Genomic DNA, 16,885 nt, shown 5'->3' on the forward strand with positions numbered 1-16,885 from the left:
AAAGGAAATGTAATATAAACAAATTAGCCATCCCTCATTTATTAACGCCAATATGAGGAGACTCTCAGCTTTTAACATGTGAAATGCAGAAAATACACTAAATCACACTTACCAGTTACTGTTATCAACGGCATCTCCAAAGCCTGGCGTGTCCACGATGGTGAGCAGCAGTTGAACTCCACCTTCTTTAATCAGCACCTTGGATTGCTCCACCTGAAAAAAAAAAAAAAAAAAAACACAACAACACCATTCAAATGACTACAAAGCAACAATAAATTAAATCACTACTAGCAAAACGCATAAAGCACAAAATCATAAATGTTGGTTTCTAAATTAATTCAGGGCTATAATAATAAAAAAAATGCATTAATAATAACAAAATTAATAATTAAAACAAATTGAAAAAAAAAACCAAAAAAAAAAAACCAACAACAACCACCTGGCATTCTAGAATGAACAATCTGGACTGATAAAACTTAAGCTGCGCACATACACACTTAACGATTGTAAGGCCGATTATTAATGTAAATTCATACTTATGACTGATCGCACTCAAACGCGTCCAGTCAGAGCCAGTTGCGTTCAGTCTGCGATTACAGTCGGTGTTCAAATTCCATGTGTAAGTATTTATATCTGCTTCAGTCGCAGGAAACAATCGCTGTGTGTTGAGCACAGTCTTAGAATGTTTTAGCTAGTCGTTAAATGTGTGCCCGGCTTTAGGCCCTGTTCACACCAAACCCAATGTGACCAAAATACATGCTAATTCTTATGCTAATTTTTAGGATTCTCTGGAAAAATTTGCATTCACACACTTAAATGCAAAAAAATACATCTCATCTCATAATACTGATTTCACTTATATATTATTTTCATTTAAATATAGTCAACAATTGCTTGTCATACTGTCTTATCTCTTATTCAACTCCAATTGTTTGTAGCCTTGATCTTCTCAAAAACCAACATGTTCAGGTCAATGCCTTCCTTGAACAAGTTTTGGACACATGATCTGAAAGCTAACATCTTACTGGTTGACTGGGTTTTTGTACTAGATATGAAAATAGACAAAAATTCAGGCTTGATGTAAACAGACCTTTAGCTTACAATCATGATGCTAATACAAAAGTCCTAAACTGAGCACAGTATCTGAACGATATACTGCAGTGGTCTCAATCTCAATTCCTGGAGGGCCACAGCTTTGCACAGTTTAGCTCCAACCAGCTCCAACCTGCTTGGAAGTTTCTAGTAATCCTGAAGACCTTGATTAGCTGGATCAGGTGTGCTTGATTAGGGTTGGGGCAAAACTGTTCAGAGCTGTGGCCCTCCAAGAATTGACCACTGATATACTGTAAGACACAAAATAAGAAACGGCAAAAAACCCTCATTAGATCTACATGAATGAGCTGTTTTCAGAGAACAGATATGCAAACAGCATGATGGCCAGAACTCGTGATGAGCACATACGCTCAGATTTCCATTCAATCATGAAGTCAATATCAGGGCCTGCAGGGCTCAAAACATCCATTCAGGAGAGCAGCAAAAAAGGGAATTTTCTGCTTCTGACATGAGTGTGGAACAGCCGATTGGCATTAAGCCTAACCCAAAGTTATTAAACCCTGCCATGAAACTTGCTCTATGGACAGGAATGATAACTCAAATAAAGTTGAAAACTCTTCTATCAAAAACAGGAGCTTCTAAGCCCATTAAACATATTTTGAAACAGTCCGAGCTCAACAGATTCAGCCCACATGTGTGTAACCTCAGCTAAAACAAGCTCAAGCCCACACCTTTCCATGTGCACCATAAAGCAGCTGTGGTCTGAGATTGTGGCTTCTGGGTTTGGGTTGTTCAGGGCTGCATTTTATGATTTCCTCCTAAACAGCCCACAGCTCGGACGGACACCACTAAGCCCAGTGCAGGACATTCATTTCATGAAGCACAACCCCAAAATAAGAAACTTGGCCATTGTCGTCTTCCAAACAGCTGGGATGGAGGATCTACACTCATCCTGAACTAGGGCTGTTTTTAGACAGCATGCAAGCTCAAACTGATGACTTGTGTCCTTCATGTTGTGTTTTAAAAGGGTTAGTTCACCCAAAAATGAAACTTCTGTCATTAATTACTCTCCCTCATGTCGTTCTACACCCGTAAGATCTTCGTTGATCTTCGGAACACAAATCAAAAATATTTTTGATAAAATCCGATGACAGTGAGGCCTGCATTGACGGCAAGTAGGGCTGCAACGATTAATTGCGATTAATCGTTTGCAAAATAAAAGTCTGTGTTTACGTAATATATATGTGTGTGTTCTGTGTATAATAATTATGTATATATAAATACACACACATACAGGTATAAAGTTTAGAAATATATGCATGTATTATAAATATATATATATATATATATATATATATATATATATATATATATATATATTTTATATTACATATAAACATAAATATTTTATATATAAATATAAAATTTTTCTTAAATATATACATGAATGTGTGTGTATTTATATATACATAATTATTATACACAGAGCACATATATATATTATGTAAACAAAGACTTTTATTTTGCAAACGATTAATCGCGATTAATCGTTGCAGCCCTAACGGCAAGTTAATTTACACTTTCAAACGCCCAGAAAGGTACTAAAAATATATTTAAAACAGTTCATGCGACTACAGTGGTTCAACCTTAATGTTATGAATGAAGTGACAAGAATACTTTTTGTGTGCCAAAAAGACAGTATAACGACTTTATTCAACAATATAATAGTGAAGGGCAATTTCAAAACACTGCTTCATGAAGCTTCGAAGATTTACAAATCTTTTGTTTTGAATCAGTGGTTCGGAGCGCATATCAAACAAACGATCTCAAACTGTCAAAGTCACATGATTTCAGTAAACAAGGTTTCGTTCAATAGTTCACATGACTTTGGCAGTGCTCCGAACCATTGATTCGAAACAAAAGATTCGTAAAGCTTTGAAGACTGTGTGAAGTAAAAATGTTTATTTTACAGATTTTTTAAATTATATTAAAAAAATTTATTCATTTTAAAATAATCTATTGCCAATTATTTTAACAAGTATCAGGTAAAGAAATATAAAATTAATTAGAGCAATTGTTGTGTTATTTACTATCAAATTAAATATTGTGACATGTATACTGGCTTTATATCAGCCACACTGCTCGACATCGGCCATCAAAAAAACCTATAATTCAGGTGAAATCCGATTCCACGTAAATCCTCACAAAGCACTCAATGGCTTATTTTAAAGAATAAGAATGGAAAAGGGTAACGTGAGCATTCTTCAAACATTTTTTTTTTTTTTTCCCCACGGAAGAAAGGCATTATGAGGGCAAATATGAAGGCAAGTAAATGAGGACAGTTTGATTTTTGGGTGAATATCCTCTTGCTAAACACAGTCTCTCCCTCAGGCACCGCAGTAGCCTACCAATGGAAAAAACACGCAATATGAGAGCACATTGGCTACATTTCTTTCTTCTCAGTCGAGGTGTTGTTTTCTAAACCATTAGCACTAGCTGAGAGGCCAAGGGGATATTTTGGAAACATGAGCAAGACGATGCGCTAAGGCGTACATGCAACCACCACAGATCTGTCATTCGGTAAATTACCAACTCCACAGAACCAGGGAAAGAAAAAACCATGCATAAATGATTTTAAGGGTAGGAATGTAGAAGAAATCGCTATATCAGGAGGTCATCGGTTCTGGAATGCAAACTTTTTTTCCAGGCGAGCGTGACGATGCCTGCTGCCGCACACCTGCTGCTGGGTGTGTGGCGGATTCCTGTGCGCTTTACTGTCTGTGGTCAGCAGGTGACCTCAGATTCATCATACTACACTGTTCTGGTGAACATTCCACTCAAGTCTCACTGTGAGCACTCGCCAACATACATCATATGCAATACTTATCATACAGCTGACCTCTGACCTTTAATGCTGATAAAAGTGCAGAGACCTGCTTATCTATAAAATCTAACAAGAACATTTAAGTCACGTTCTTAAATAAATGTTGCATGTGTATAAATAGTTCAGTTCGATGAATGAGATACGGATGGACAATGTCATTGAATTGAAAAATTCATATAGGTCCACCACTAGCATAACCATTTAAAAGTACAGATTTGTTTGGCTGGACATGAACTTTTTTAAAGACAATAAACAGTTCCATCGAGTCTCAAGGAATTATTTTGTGTGCTGACATGGCACTAAAACGGCACCCACAGAGGTGTACCGCAGAACATTTGGGGTGAAGTTCAGGTTGGCACGTCAAACGCTGGAGCTTATAAATGGCAAGTGCAAAGACAGACAGCACTTTAAGTGTGATCTATCACATAGCAAGACACCTTGCTCACCACCTGCTTGTAAAACGGTCCAAACGAGACACCTTGCCCCAGTAACAAACCCATAAAGTCTTCTCTAACTTCCTCCGTCTGTACAGCAAACCACATTGATTTCCATCAGATGCATGCTACTCATTTCATCACATCCGTTTGTCTCTCAGAAATAAAAAAAAGCAATATAAACCACAATAAAAAGTAGCTAATAGCCTGAGAAAGTCTTCATAATATGATCTCCATCATACATACAGCAGTAAATTATGTTTGCACAATTCTGTATGTAAAGACCGACAATCTGACTAATGCACAGACTTATATCAGTCCAGTGTTTACAAGTTTTCTTAACAGTTAGCAAGTGAGAAGTAAAAACTAATCATTGAATTTCACAAAGCTAATGATGCTCAAAGCACTGATTCTAGCATAGCATTGAGATATGTAAGTGAAGTGATTAAAGATTGCGCCCTATGCAGGGCTAATACCCCTGGGCACTGAAATAAACATCAAAGCAGAAGCTAGTGGGTACACATTTCAAAAAGTGTTCACTTCCCTGAGAATGGTCTAATTCCTTTCGACAAATTGTGCCACACTGACTCATTTCAACAAATGAGGTATTTTGGTTGAAGTAAAGTGCTCACAATATGACAGTCAAGACTGTAAGATGCAAGCTGTCGAATGGAAAAAGGTCTTTTTAAAAATTGTACACAAACATTGTTCTATGTAAACATGGCTAGATGCATGTTTTGTCGTTGTGCTTGCATCTTTTGAGGCATCACATTTAAAAGTGGTACAGTTAAAAGTTGTCCAACTTTTTTTTAATTTTTACTTTTTGCAACTCCACAACAATGCAAAAACGCATTCTGTTAGATCTTTTCTACCAAAATAGTTCGCGTTCTCTAAGCCAGAGCCTGTTTTTAGTCAGGCGAAGTGTTTTTAGTCAGTTTGCCTGTCGCAAAGTGGTCGCATATTTCCACAGACATGAGGAACGAACAGTGGCATAACGTTGCTACATGTTGTTTACCTGACTAAAGTCCAAAGTATATTTAACTTTTTACGCATACCTGAGAGTCAGCATACAGTGCGCGTGATGCAAATTTTGTCATCAGAAGAGTACGAGCGTACTGTACATGCACCGTCAGATTTTTGTAACCGCGTATACTTTGTACGCACAGGTCGCACATGCATATATAATTCTTTTTGCAGTAATTCTTTGATCCACAAGGTGGCAACTGTGTCCTGGGGGCGTCGAGTCACAAGATAGACAAAGAAAACCTGCATAAACAAAATAGACCGGAACACATGCAAGGTACAGTGACAATGGAGGCCTACATTGACAACAGATTGTGTGAAGAGGTTAGAAAGTACCCTCATTTGTACAAATCCATCATTAAAGAATACAAATATATTTACATAGGTTGTAACTCGTGGCGAGAGATTGCTCAAAACTGCACGTGCTTCAAATTCTTGTGTATGTTTACCCAGGGCTTAAACTGTCTAAAATCAAACAGTGTGCATCACAGTGTTTGTGCAGGCAGTGGGACACTTCTGTTTTTTAGTGGAAGTGTTTTTACTATCATCTGTGCTTTTTGGAGATATATTGACAATGAAACAAAACAGGTGATTCATTCATAGTGGAACGTTATTACATTGCTCAAGACTGCTGTAAACAGTGATAGCATTTCTCCGCACCCAGTCCCCGGCGCCAAGACCAGCAAGTTTTTAGGACCAGAGTTTAACCAATTTTTCTGGCCCAGAACCCCATTTTCTGCAGTAGAAACGCATGCAATGGTTCGAGAATGGACAAAGGCTGGGAACCCGCACTGGAACCACATCAATGGAAAAGGGGTATGTTACCCCTTTTCCACCAAGGCAGTTTGAGTGCTGGTTCGGAGCCAGAGCCTAGTTTCAAATCAGTTCTTTGTCTTTCGACACACAAAAGCACCAGCTCCGAACCAGGAAAAGTGGTTCGTAAGTAGCACCAAAACATTGCTGGGCTAGAAGTAAGAACCGCTTGCGTCAGGGGCTGGTGGGCGGGGTTACCGTGACCCACAAGAAACTTGTGACCGCCATTTTTGAAATAGCAGCTAATCGAGCTAATAGCAGCTCTATTGTAATCTCCGTCTATATACAAATTATGGCGAGCCGTGTTTGGATGCTGATGTAAGTTCGCAAAGCCATGAGCATCAATAGTAGTGAAACATCCACGATTGTTGATAAAAGGCTTGTTCAAGATGCATTGGAGCAGCGTGGACCGATTCGGCGGGTGCCGCGGATCCGCGGGAGCATTTATGGAGCATACGACTCCTTGTGCTTTCGGATCGTTCGCGCGGAGCTTTGATGTCATGCGCCGATAGCCATGCGAGAAGCCGATGCATCTCAAACGAGCCTGGTGTATTTGTAGCTTTGCTGTGAAATATGTATACAGTGACGTAACACCTGGCTCTGTGCTGCTCTCTAGCCCATGAAAAGGCAAACCGGTTCTTAGAAGGCTCGTCAGTTGAACCAACTCCGAACTGGCACTAGCACTAGCTCTGAACTAGCACCAGGTTCATGCTGGTGGAAAGGGGGTATGTGTGAACAGCTAAAAGGGTGCCTACTAGCATTATGCTCAGTCAGAGAACAAGCAAATCCATTGATTTCAAGGCATTGCAAGGATGCAGAGGACAAATAAAACAGTAACCAAAACTTTTGCTGCAATGCAGTTTGGTATTTGTTGACCAATGAGAATTTCAGACAGGCGGGTCCAGTTGTGTTTTGGAAAAACAATTGGCTGTATTCTAGCATCCCTTCCACTCCCTTTAAAAGGGATTGCACACATTCCTATGCTCAGTCTGCAGACATCACATTTTGATAACATATTCTGATGAATTTAAGTAGAAGTCATGGAGTGATATGGGTCCTGAAAATATGGAAGAGTAAAAATTAACGTGCAGTGACATGTAGATGATATAGCACCGCTGTTATCCAGCTATGCTGAGAAACCAGAAAGACTGTTTCCTCTGCAGCCCTCCGATTCCTCTGCAAATAGATGAGCGAAGCCACATGCTGCAGGCAACAACTGAAAAAACATTTGGCTGGGTTTGACACTAAGGAAGACTCTGACAGAGAAACTATGGCGCTTTGACGTCTATTCAAAAATGAGCTGTCGTTTTAACATCTATTGGTGAAGACTTCAACCGTTTATTCACATGACCGTGACAATGTTTGGAAAAGGAAAAAGAACATAAATAACTACATGGGCTCGATATTCACCTTGCCATGTCATAACCTGCCTTTGCCAAGAAACCGCAAGACTAGCACAGTCAATGGTACTTCCTTATAATACTTCCTGTGTTTGATTTTTATCACACCTCTGAGAGCTGCCTGTCTTTAGACCTTGCAGTCTGAAACAACACTCGTCTTAGTAACTCAAGAAAGCAGCTGGACTTTCTCGCTGTGAAGTGAGTTATGTAAAAACATACTTTAAAAACTCGCACCCTCTGACCAAAGAATTTCCATGATTTTCCAACAACTTTTCCTGTTGTTTAGATTACTAGATAAAAAAATCTTGACAATTGTATATAGATTGTACCAGTTGATGAACCATTACAGAAAAAAAAAAAAAAGAAAAAAAAGGTTAACTCATTTTCATGACTTTTAAAGGCCTGGAAATCACAATGTTCCTAATATTTCCAAACAGAAATGCTAGAAATAATACTTCAGCAACATTTTACTTTAACCCTCTGGAGTCTGAGGCTGATTTGGGGCCTGGAGAAGTTTTGACATGCCCTGACATTTGTGCTTTTTTCAGTTGTTCATAAACATATAAATGACAAAAGTGTCATTACACTGTATTCAGCACAAACTCGGCTACAATAATATGTGAGGAACATGTATGTACATGTTTGTGTTTTTGAAGGAATAATGTTTATGCGTGGTTACTGAAAAAACAAAAAACTTAAGTCACTGAAATAAGGCCAAAAAAAGTATAGTAAATCTGTGTTTACAATACTTTAGGGTATTGGAGGTTGTAAACTAGAGTTTTTGCTTCAAAATTATGTAAAAATTATGCTGCCTACTCCTTCATATAAAACAATATATTGATTTAGTTTTTGTAAGACACTTTTTGCCAAGAAACACAGTATGCGTGGAGGCGTGAATCACCACTGAAAAATGGGCCATTCTCACCTGAGAAGACAAAAGAATTGGATAGTAATGAGCTGAAATGACTTGCATATTAATGAGGCATTTCAGTCAGGTAGGCTGTGAAAAAAACCTTCTGTGATGTCTCAAGCTCATCATGATATATGAAACATACAGAAAAATATTATTACAATATAAAGTAATGGTTTTATATTATACTTTAAAATATAATGTATTTCTGTGATGCAAAGAGTCTGAATATAGGCTTTTAGTTTAAAAGCATTTGGAGAAATATTGGATTCTCATATGCTTATGTCAATTTTCTATACAGGAGAGTTATATTTATTTAATATTCATTGTCATTACTATGAGCGCTGGTGTTTTCAATTCATCCTTGAAGTCGGAGGGCGCTCTCTGTGCATTTTTAGTCCACAAATTCATCTAAAAGAAGAAGAGGCTATTCCATGAATGGAGTTTCCAATTCATACTGCAGCCGGAGGGCGCTAAAGAAACAAAAACTCATCTAAAATTCATCTATAGAACTAACTGCATGTCTTCTAGAGCTCCCTAACCATGACTTTTACATCCAGATAAACACTTTTCAAGACAATAAATACACGATTGAGACGATGAATGCATGTATTGCCTCTGAATTTGCGTCTGAATACCGCTGGCTCTGTGGGCGTGGCCGCATTAGCAGATAATGAGCTGAATCACGGACTTCTGACATGGCTCTCTTTTCATACAGATTACATAAACACAGAAGGTTTGTTTTCGATTTGACTTACATGAGACTTTGTGTGAGCATGTGACTCAACAAACCAGCATGTGATTGATTGCCGAGATTAAAAGTCTTTGTAAACACACCTTTTCATTTATATATGCAGTTTCATAGATGTGGCAAATGATATAATGGAAAAAAAAAATTTATCCGAAGCATGTTAACAAAGACAACACACTTGCAGGTTATAACACATGTGAACAGGCAAATCTGTTGTTGAACCAGAACTGTGAAATTTTTAAGGAATAATTGACGACGAACTGCTGAATTATTCAAAAAATAATGCCCAGCGAAGTGGACAATGTTTAGACGTTTTATTGAGACATTTGACAGGTTTTTGTCCTTAAAATGCTCTTGTGTGTAGGACTAACAGCACACAACAAGTTTCTGTGAGCATTTTTCCGTGTGTCTGTACTGTATGTGTGTGCATTTGAGAGTGAGAGCGGGAGAAAGCATGCTTTCCCATAGATAATAAAGGGGATTTTTTTGGAAAATCATGAAAATAGTTGCTAGAATTATTTGTTCAGTTAAAGTCTTTGTGGGTTTTTGGTTCTTTTGCTGTTGTAGTCTGTAAGGACCTTTTAAATAACTGCACACCTTGTAACTGCCTCGTAGTCTAAATTAAAATTGTCTGAACTATTAGAAAAGTTTGTTCAAATTTTACTTTTGCAAACATCCCTAGTAAACAAGCACTGTATTGTTAAGCTACACGTTTATTGTAGTAATAAACAATGTTGTTAGGAATTTAGGTTAGATTCATGTTCTTAAACATTCAGATGTTTGCATAAAATGTACCCATGTTGGACTGATGTGTCATGATTTTGGTAGATGATGACCAGTTTTATGTTCACTTCAGGATGCTGTCGTTTTAGGAAGTTGCTTCAACAGCTGCTTGAACAACAAAAACAAAAAGCATCACAATGACCTGAGGTGTGATCACCCAGCCCATGACTTACGAAACTTACGAAACAATTCCAAATCAATGACATCACCCTGATAATTACACCACACCAGTGTAATCACTCAGCAACTATGCACAAATGGTGAGAACATCTTGACTGGCTTTAAACGGTCTGAAATTCCATCTGTGAATGGACTGGAGTGGGAAAACAAGCACAGTTATGACTCGCCGATTTTGAGTGGTCTTTGTACTTCCTGTGTTGATGGAAAAAATGATAGTATTCGCCAAGCCACAAATAGTCAGCAGCTAGCGTGGGCTGTCCTCTTCTCACCTGACCTGATGTCAACTGAGGTGGTGAGATAGTCTGGATAAATGTCTTAAGCAATTGTCAGACATATGGTGTCAGAAATGGCAGCAGAAACCAAGCAACTACAGAGCATCATCAGCACCAGCCCCAATGAAGTCACTAATTTGGGGTGTGGTTTAAAGTCAACAGAAAAACCCATTTGCAATGCATTTCATGACTCGATAATAACATTTGTTTCTCATTTGTAATCTCATTTGAACAAGTAAAACTGGTGCACATCACAATGAAACCGAAGTTTCGACAGATCTTTTATTCAGTATTGAAACGTGCACCTGAGTGTAGCAGATTGTGATTGATTAATTTGTGTTTGTGTTTGTGTTCTTTGGCAGCCCTAAAAAACTAAAATCAAGAATAAAAAAAATAAAACTGAAAACTCTGGGGGAGTTATTTTTTACTAAAGTAAAAATAACGATTTAGAATGCACTAAAATGAAAAATCAGTGCCGAAATTTCGGGATGCACTTGGCTGAAAACCGAAACTGAACAACAACTTTCAGTAAGCTGTAATGTATCTTTCAACATACCTTCTGATGTTCAACCAATGGTTATTTTGTGATGTAGTAAAGAGGAGATGAGATGATCAGTTCATGTGCTGCTTGAACTAAGGGGCTACAGTCATCTGTCACACCATATTTAAAAAGCACCAAAACAACATTTATCGTTTGAATTTCGTACTAAAATCGACAGAATTTTAAAGTCGAGACATTAAAAGACATTGTTCCGAAGTTGAACAAAAGTCTTACAGGTGTGAAAAAACATGAGGGTGAGTAATTAATGACAGAATTTTTGTTTTTGGGAGAACAAACCCTTTAAACGCTGTTTAAAATTTAAAATAGCGGTTTTCGGCCAAAATTTTTCGGTCCCTGAAATTTCAGTGCATCCTAGTAATGACATTATTTGTTAGGTGAACACTAACAAACAATTAAATTAAAATAAATTAAAAATACATAAAAAACATAAACATATATACATATATATATATATATATATATATATATATATATATATATATATATATATATATATATATATATATATATATATATATATATACACATATACATAAATACATATACACATATACATAAATACATATATATACACATATATATATATATATATATATATATATATATATATATATATATATATATATAAAAAATGAACTAAAAACTAAAAAATAAATAAAACTGCACACATTACAGGTCTTTTTTTGTTGAAAAATTACTATATTTTAAAGATTTTCTTTAGAAAGATATTAACTGATGAATCACAGCAAAACCAACATGTATTAAAGTAAATGAGGCTGATTTTGATTTTACACTGACTTTAAATGCCATGATCAAGTGTTTGGGATGAAAACAAACTTCTGGAATTTCAGAAAACTGACCACAGGACAGTGCCATTAAGAAAGTCTCAGTAAACAAAATGACATTTTATTTTGAAAATGATCTAAATGTCATTTTGTAGTCTTTCAAAGAGGTCAGTTCCTTAGTTATCCATGCTCCAATGAAAAGGTCAGAAAAGGTAGAGCGGAACAGAGGATAAAGACGTGATGAAGAGCTTCACTGCACCTTCAAGCATCTCTTGACAGAGTCTGATATCATAGAGGGCAAAAACTCTGCTGTCGGTTCAGATGTCCGCAGGTATGAAGTTCTGGACACATCACTGCTCTGCCAAACCCTCAGCTTTCAACACACTCATACATCTGACCGCAAAAGTCTACAGTACTTTTTTTTTTACACTAGTATTTCTTTCCAAATGTTGCCATTTTCACTCACTGACGATTAGCAGTATTGACATACTACTACTTGAGTTTAATACAAACAGACAAATTGTTGTATTAAGGGATTGAACAGACATACACACTCATCTTTCAAACTGTCACAACGTATTCACATCTCAATGGCAAGCATATCCAGTTAGAGAGCTGCCAACACTTTACATAAACAACATAACTAGTCTCAATGAGCACTCCCGAATAAACATACACAGGCCTGAAATAGTCAGGACACTGGTGCCAGACCACAGAGAGGGTGGTTAACGTGTGCCATCATAATCACAGCTATTACACAGACACACACACACGCGCACGCACGCACACAGATCTTGAGCTGTTCAGTTTGACAAGAGTGATGCAACAGTGTGAAACGTCAGTGATGAAGCTTCTCTTCCTGCTCCTCATGTACAAATCACTAAAATACTGATTGTCTGACTCACTTCCCAGAATTCTCTGAGGCAAACAACCACACACAAGTTCATTGTTATTGTTCAGGACAGGACAGAACAGAGACCAGAGATACGATCAGTTTTATCTGACAGCAGAGGCTTCAGATTCTTAGACTGGTATTTCATCAGCATGTAAACTCATTTCACACACTCAAATTGTAATGTAATTTATTCCTGCAATGGAAAAGCTGACTTTCAGCAGCCATCACTCCAGTCTTCAGTGTCACATGATCCTTCAGAAATCATTCTAAAATGCTGATTTGCTGCTCAAGAAACATTTCTTCTTATCAATGTTGAAAACAGTTGTGCTGCTTCATATTTCTGTGGAAACCGTGATACACATACAACTGAGCTTTAATTTCAGCGATTTCACCCAGCCCTAGTCAACAGTCAATCATGGAACAGACAACATTTAAGGTTATAGCTTTATATAATATAGTTTGTGAAGTTAATATAGGTCATATAAATCCCCTATATACAGTAGTCACATTATAAATAGATATACTTCTGTTGTATTTATGCTGGTATATTTGATTTTTAGATTATCAATTTACAAGTACAAATACTTTTTAAATTGGCCCAGTATTGAAAGTAATAACTGTGCAAGTGATTTCGGATATATTGTAGTGATGGTTGCCATGGTTACATCTTTTTATGGGGGGATGGGGTATTAGCATTAATAACACATGGCATCTGTCAATTCACTTGCATGCATTTATGGGCGGATTTCGACCTTTCCAATATGGCAGACTCTCTGACGTAGGACAGCAATTAGCAACAGCTGCCAATTAATCATCTAGTTGCTCATATCTACGGTATAACAGCATGTCATGTTATTCAGTCAGTATGTTAATCTCGTGTGGCAGTGGTGAAAAAAATGAAGGGCATCTCATCAATGGAATGTTTCCCTGAGATTAATCCAGATATAAACCTAGGCCTAATCCTTCACCTGACATTAGCTAAGAGCAGTATGATATCATAACTGACCCATTTCTACTAAAGTATCACTTCCTGAACTATCAGCATAAACATTATTAAGCTCAATGGAAACATTCTGATTAGAGATTAATTTGTTTAGCCTACGGCTGCCCGATTATGACTTAGTACAATTACCAAATCTCAAACACTGTGATTTAATTAAACATATGCACTGTGCATTTCAGAGTAAAGTGCAGCACTGTGCTCATTTACACGTGTTATTACTATTATTCAGCTACACTGATATATAATATCACAAAATTTTGGCCAAATTGTGAAGCCCTGCAAACAAGCACAGCAAACCTGGATTTACAAAAATGGCCATTTGTGACAGCCATCTGCCTGAACATCAAGCATATGTGGTTGATTTCTGTGAGATTGCAAAGGATTTCAGTGCATCATGTGCAAACAGATCTTTGTGTCCTTAATAGTCATATGATAGCACGGTTACATAATGTAACACAATCTTCTCAATCTTTTGCATAGTTTTTCTCAAATCTACAGATTCTAAGAAAAAAACAACACCTCATGAAAATGGTCCACATGACCACTAAGGCTGCGTTTACATTGGCACAAAAAATCCGATCTTTTGCTCACATCTGACATAGATCGGAATTAGTTGCACACGTGTAAACACAAAAATCCACATGAGATCCGACCTACGTCTAAACACGCATATCCGATTCCCATTGGAATCCCAAGCCATCACACGGCGATTGCGGCATGTTTTCTTACTAAAGGGTAGCTTTCATGTTGTATTATGAAGCAGACGTGCCTGTATGCACTCGCACTAAAAATTCGTTTCAAGTTTCAATCTCCATTGTTTCCTCCTTCTTATATAAATCTCATTTGTTTAAAAGACCTCAGAAGAACAGGCGAATCTCAACATAACACCGACTGTTACGTAACAGTCGGGGTGTACGCCCCCAATATTTGCATATGCCAGCCCATGATCAAGCCATTAGACAAGGGCAGAACGTCTGGATGTGCACAGCTGTATCATCAGACTAGGTAAGCAAGCAAGGAAAACAGCGAAAAATGGCAGATGGAGCAATAAGAACTGACATGATCCATGATAACATGATATTTTTAGTGATATTTATGAATTGTCTTTCTAAATGATTCGTTAGCATGTTGCTAATGTACTGTTAAATGTGGTTAAAGTTAATATCGTTTATTACTGTATTCACGGAGACGAGAGCCGTCGCTATTTTCATTTTTAAAGACTTGCCGTCTGTATAATTCATAAACACAACTTCATTCTTTATAAATCTCTCCAACAGTGTGTAATGTTAGCTTTAGCCACGCAGCATAGCCTCAAACTCATTCAGAATCAAATGTAATACATCCAAATAAATACTATACTTACATGATCCAATGTATGCAAGCAGCATGCATGATGAACATCTTGTAAAGATCCATTTTGAGGGTTATATTAGCTGTGTAAACTGTGTTTATGCTGTTCAAGGCAAGCACGAGCTCCGGGGGAGGGGGAGCACGAGAATTAAAGGGGCCGCAACCTATATATCGGTGCATAGTTAATGATGCCCCAAAATAGGCAGTTAAAAAAATTAATTAAAAAAAATCTATGGGGTATTTTGAGCTGAAACTTCACAGACACATTCAGGGGACACCTTAGACTTATATTACATCTTTTAAAAAGAAGTTCTAGGGCACCTTTAAGCCAAAAGCTTCACTGAACTCTCTCTCTCTCTCTCTCGCGCGCGCTCTCCCTAGCTTGCTCGAGAGTCGAACTCATAAAAAAAAAATGGAATTCTTAAGGTGGTCTCGGACAACTCACAGGTATCGCACACCAGCCGCGCACATTATATACGAGCGAGCTCAATTTTAAATCGACTCCTGATAAAAGAGCTGCATGATGGGAGTGTTTTACGTCAACTGGGAAACGTTACATATGCCTATGCATTAATATTTCTCACTGAGGTTAGTGTACATGGAAAAATGGCATAACAGAGCAAAATGAAAGAAAAGGCTACGTTTATTATACATTTATAGACATTACTCAAGCTGTTAAACTAAGAATGTTAAACTGATATATCTTGCAGCACAGGGTGAAGTCAGTATGTACATTAACGACAATTTGAGAGAAATATAATATACATTTAATGTAAAACAATGTACATGGCGCTCTGTGGTGCAGCAGGATTTCTGAGTCGTAGAACTTCCTGAGTCGTAGCTGGGCGCCGCGGACAGGCGCCGAATATCGCCGCCAGTGTGCGTACACTCATAGAAAACAATGCGTTCGAATTTTAAAGACGTGGCGCGGTGCTGAGCTTCGCGTCTGGTGTGCGACCCCCTTGAAACTGATAACTGTAGATAAAATATCAAACGCAAATTACCTTTATTTTCCAGTCTATATTCCTTAAGTCAAAAGATCGGATCTGTGCATTAAGCCTTGCAGTGTAAATGCAGCCTAAGAAAACACCTGCAAAAACAACTGAAATGTGTGAATAGTGTGACATTGTAATCACAGCATTCTTTACAATAGCTGACAAACCACATACCACAAAAGCCTGTGAGGGATCATGGGTAACACCTGTGTTTGATAGTGATTGACAATGCCCGTCAATCCAGTTCTAATGCTCACTGAATTGACATCTCCTATTTGGTATTTATATCACATATTCCTTCCTTTAGAGAAATGGGAAGCTGTCTTCAGCATGAGCTTCTAAGTAAAAGTTTGATACAAGGCTGATACCAGAATACTGCTGATTCGGCAAGAGATTCAACTCTACACACAGCAGACTGAGGCATATGTGATCCAGATGCGAGAAACAGCTCTATATAGTTCTGCAGGGATTACAATATTATTGTAGGCCAAAACCCAGAAACAAGTTGCATTTTAGCACTTCTGGTTCCATTGTCCTTAAGTCGATGGATTTTTTAATGGGTTTTTTGTTAAAGGTGCCCTAGATTCAAAAATTGAATTTACCTCGGCATAGTTAAATAACAAGAGTTCAGTACATGGAAAAGACATACAGTGAGTCTCAAACTCCATTGTTTCCTCCTTCTTATATAAATCTCATTTGTTTAAAAGACCTCCGAAGAACAGGCGAATCTCAACATAACACCTGACTGTTACGTAACGCCCCCAATATTTGCATATGCCAGTCCATGTTCCC

General features: G+C 37.6%; 1 protein-coding gene across 5 annotated transcripts in view; it reads right to left on the bottom strand.

The window, feature by feature from the left end:
- septin7a (septin 7a) overlaps nt 1-16,885 on the bottom strand; it is a 59,831-nt gene that overhangs the window by 18,895 nt on the left and 24,051 nt on the right. For all 5 annotated transcript variants that reach the window (XM_048201879.1, XM_048201881.1, XM_048201880.1 and 2 more), the window contains exon 5: nt 113-213. In XM_048201879.1, the coding sequence (XP_048057836.1) occupies nt 113-213 (101 nt within the window). The remainder of the gene's footprint in view (nt 1-112; nt 214-16,885) is intronic.

This window comes from Megalobrama amblycephala, linkage group LG9, assembly GCF_018812025.1.
Source record: "Megalobrama amblycephala isolate DHTTF-2021 linkage group LG9, ASM1881202v1, whole genome shotgun sequence".
Classification (NCBI taxonomy): Eukaryota; Metazoa; Chordata; class Actinopteri; order Cypriniformes; family Xenocyprididae; genus Megalobrama; species Megalobrama amblycephala.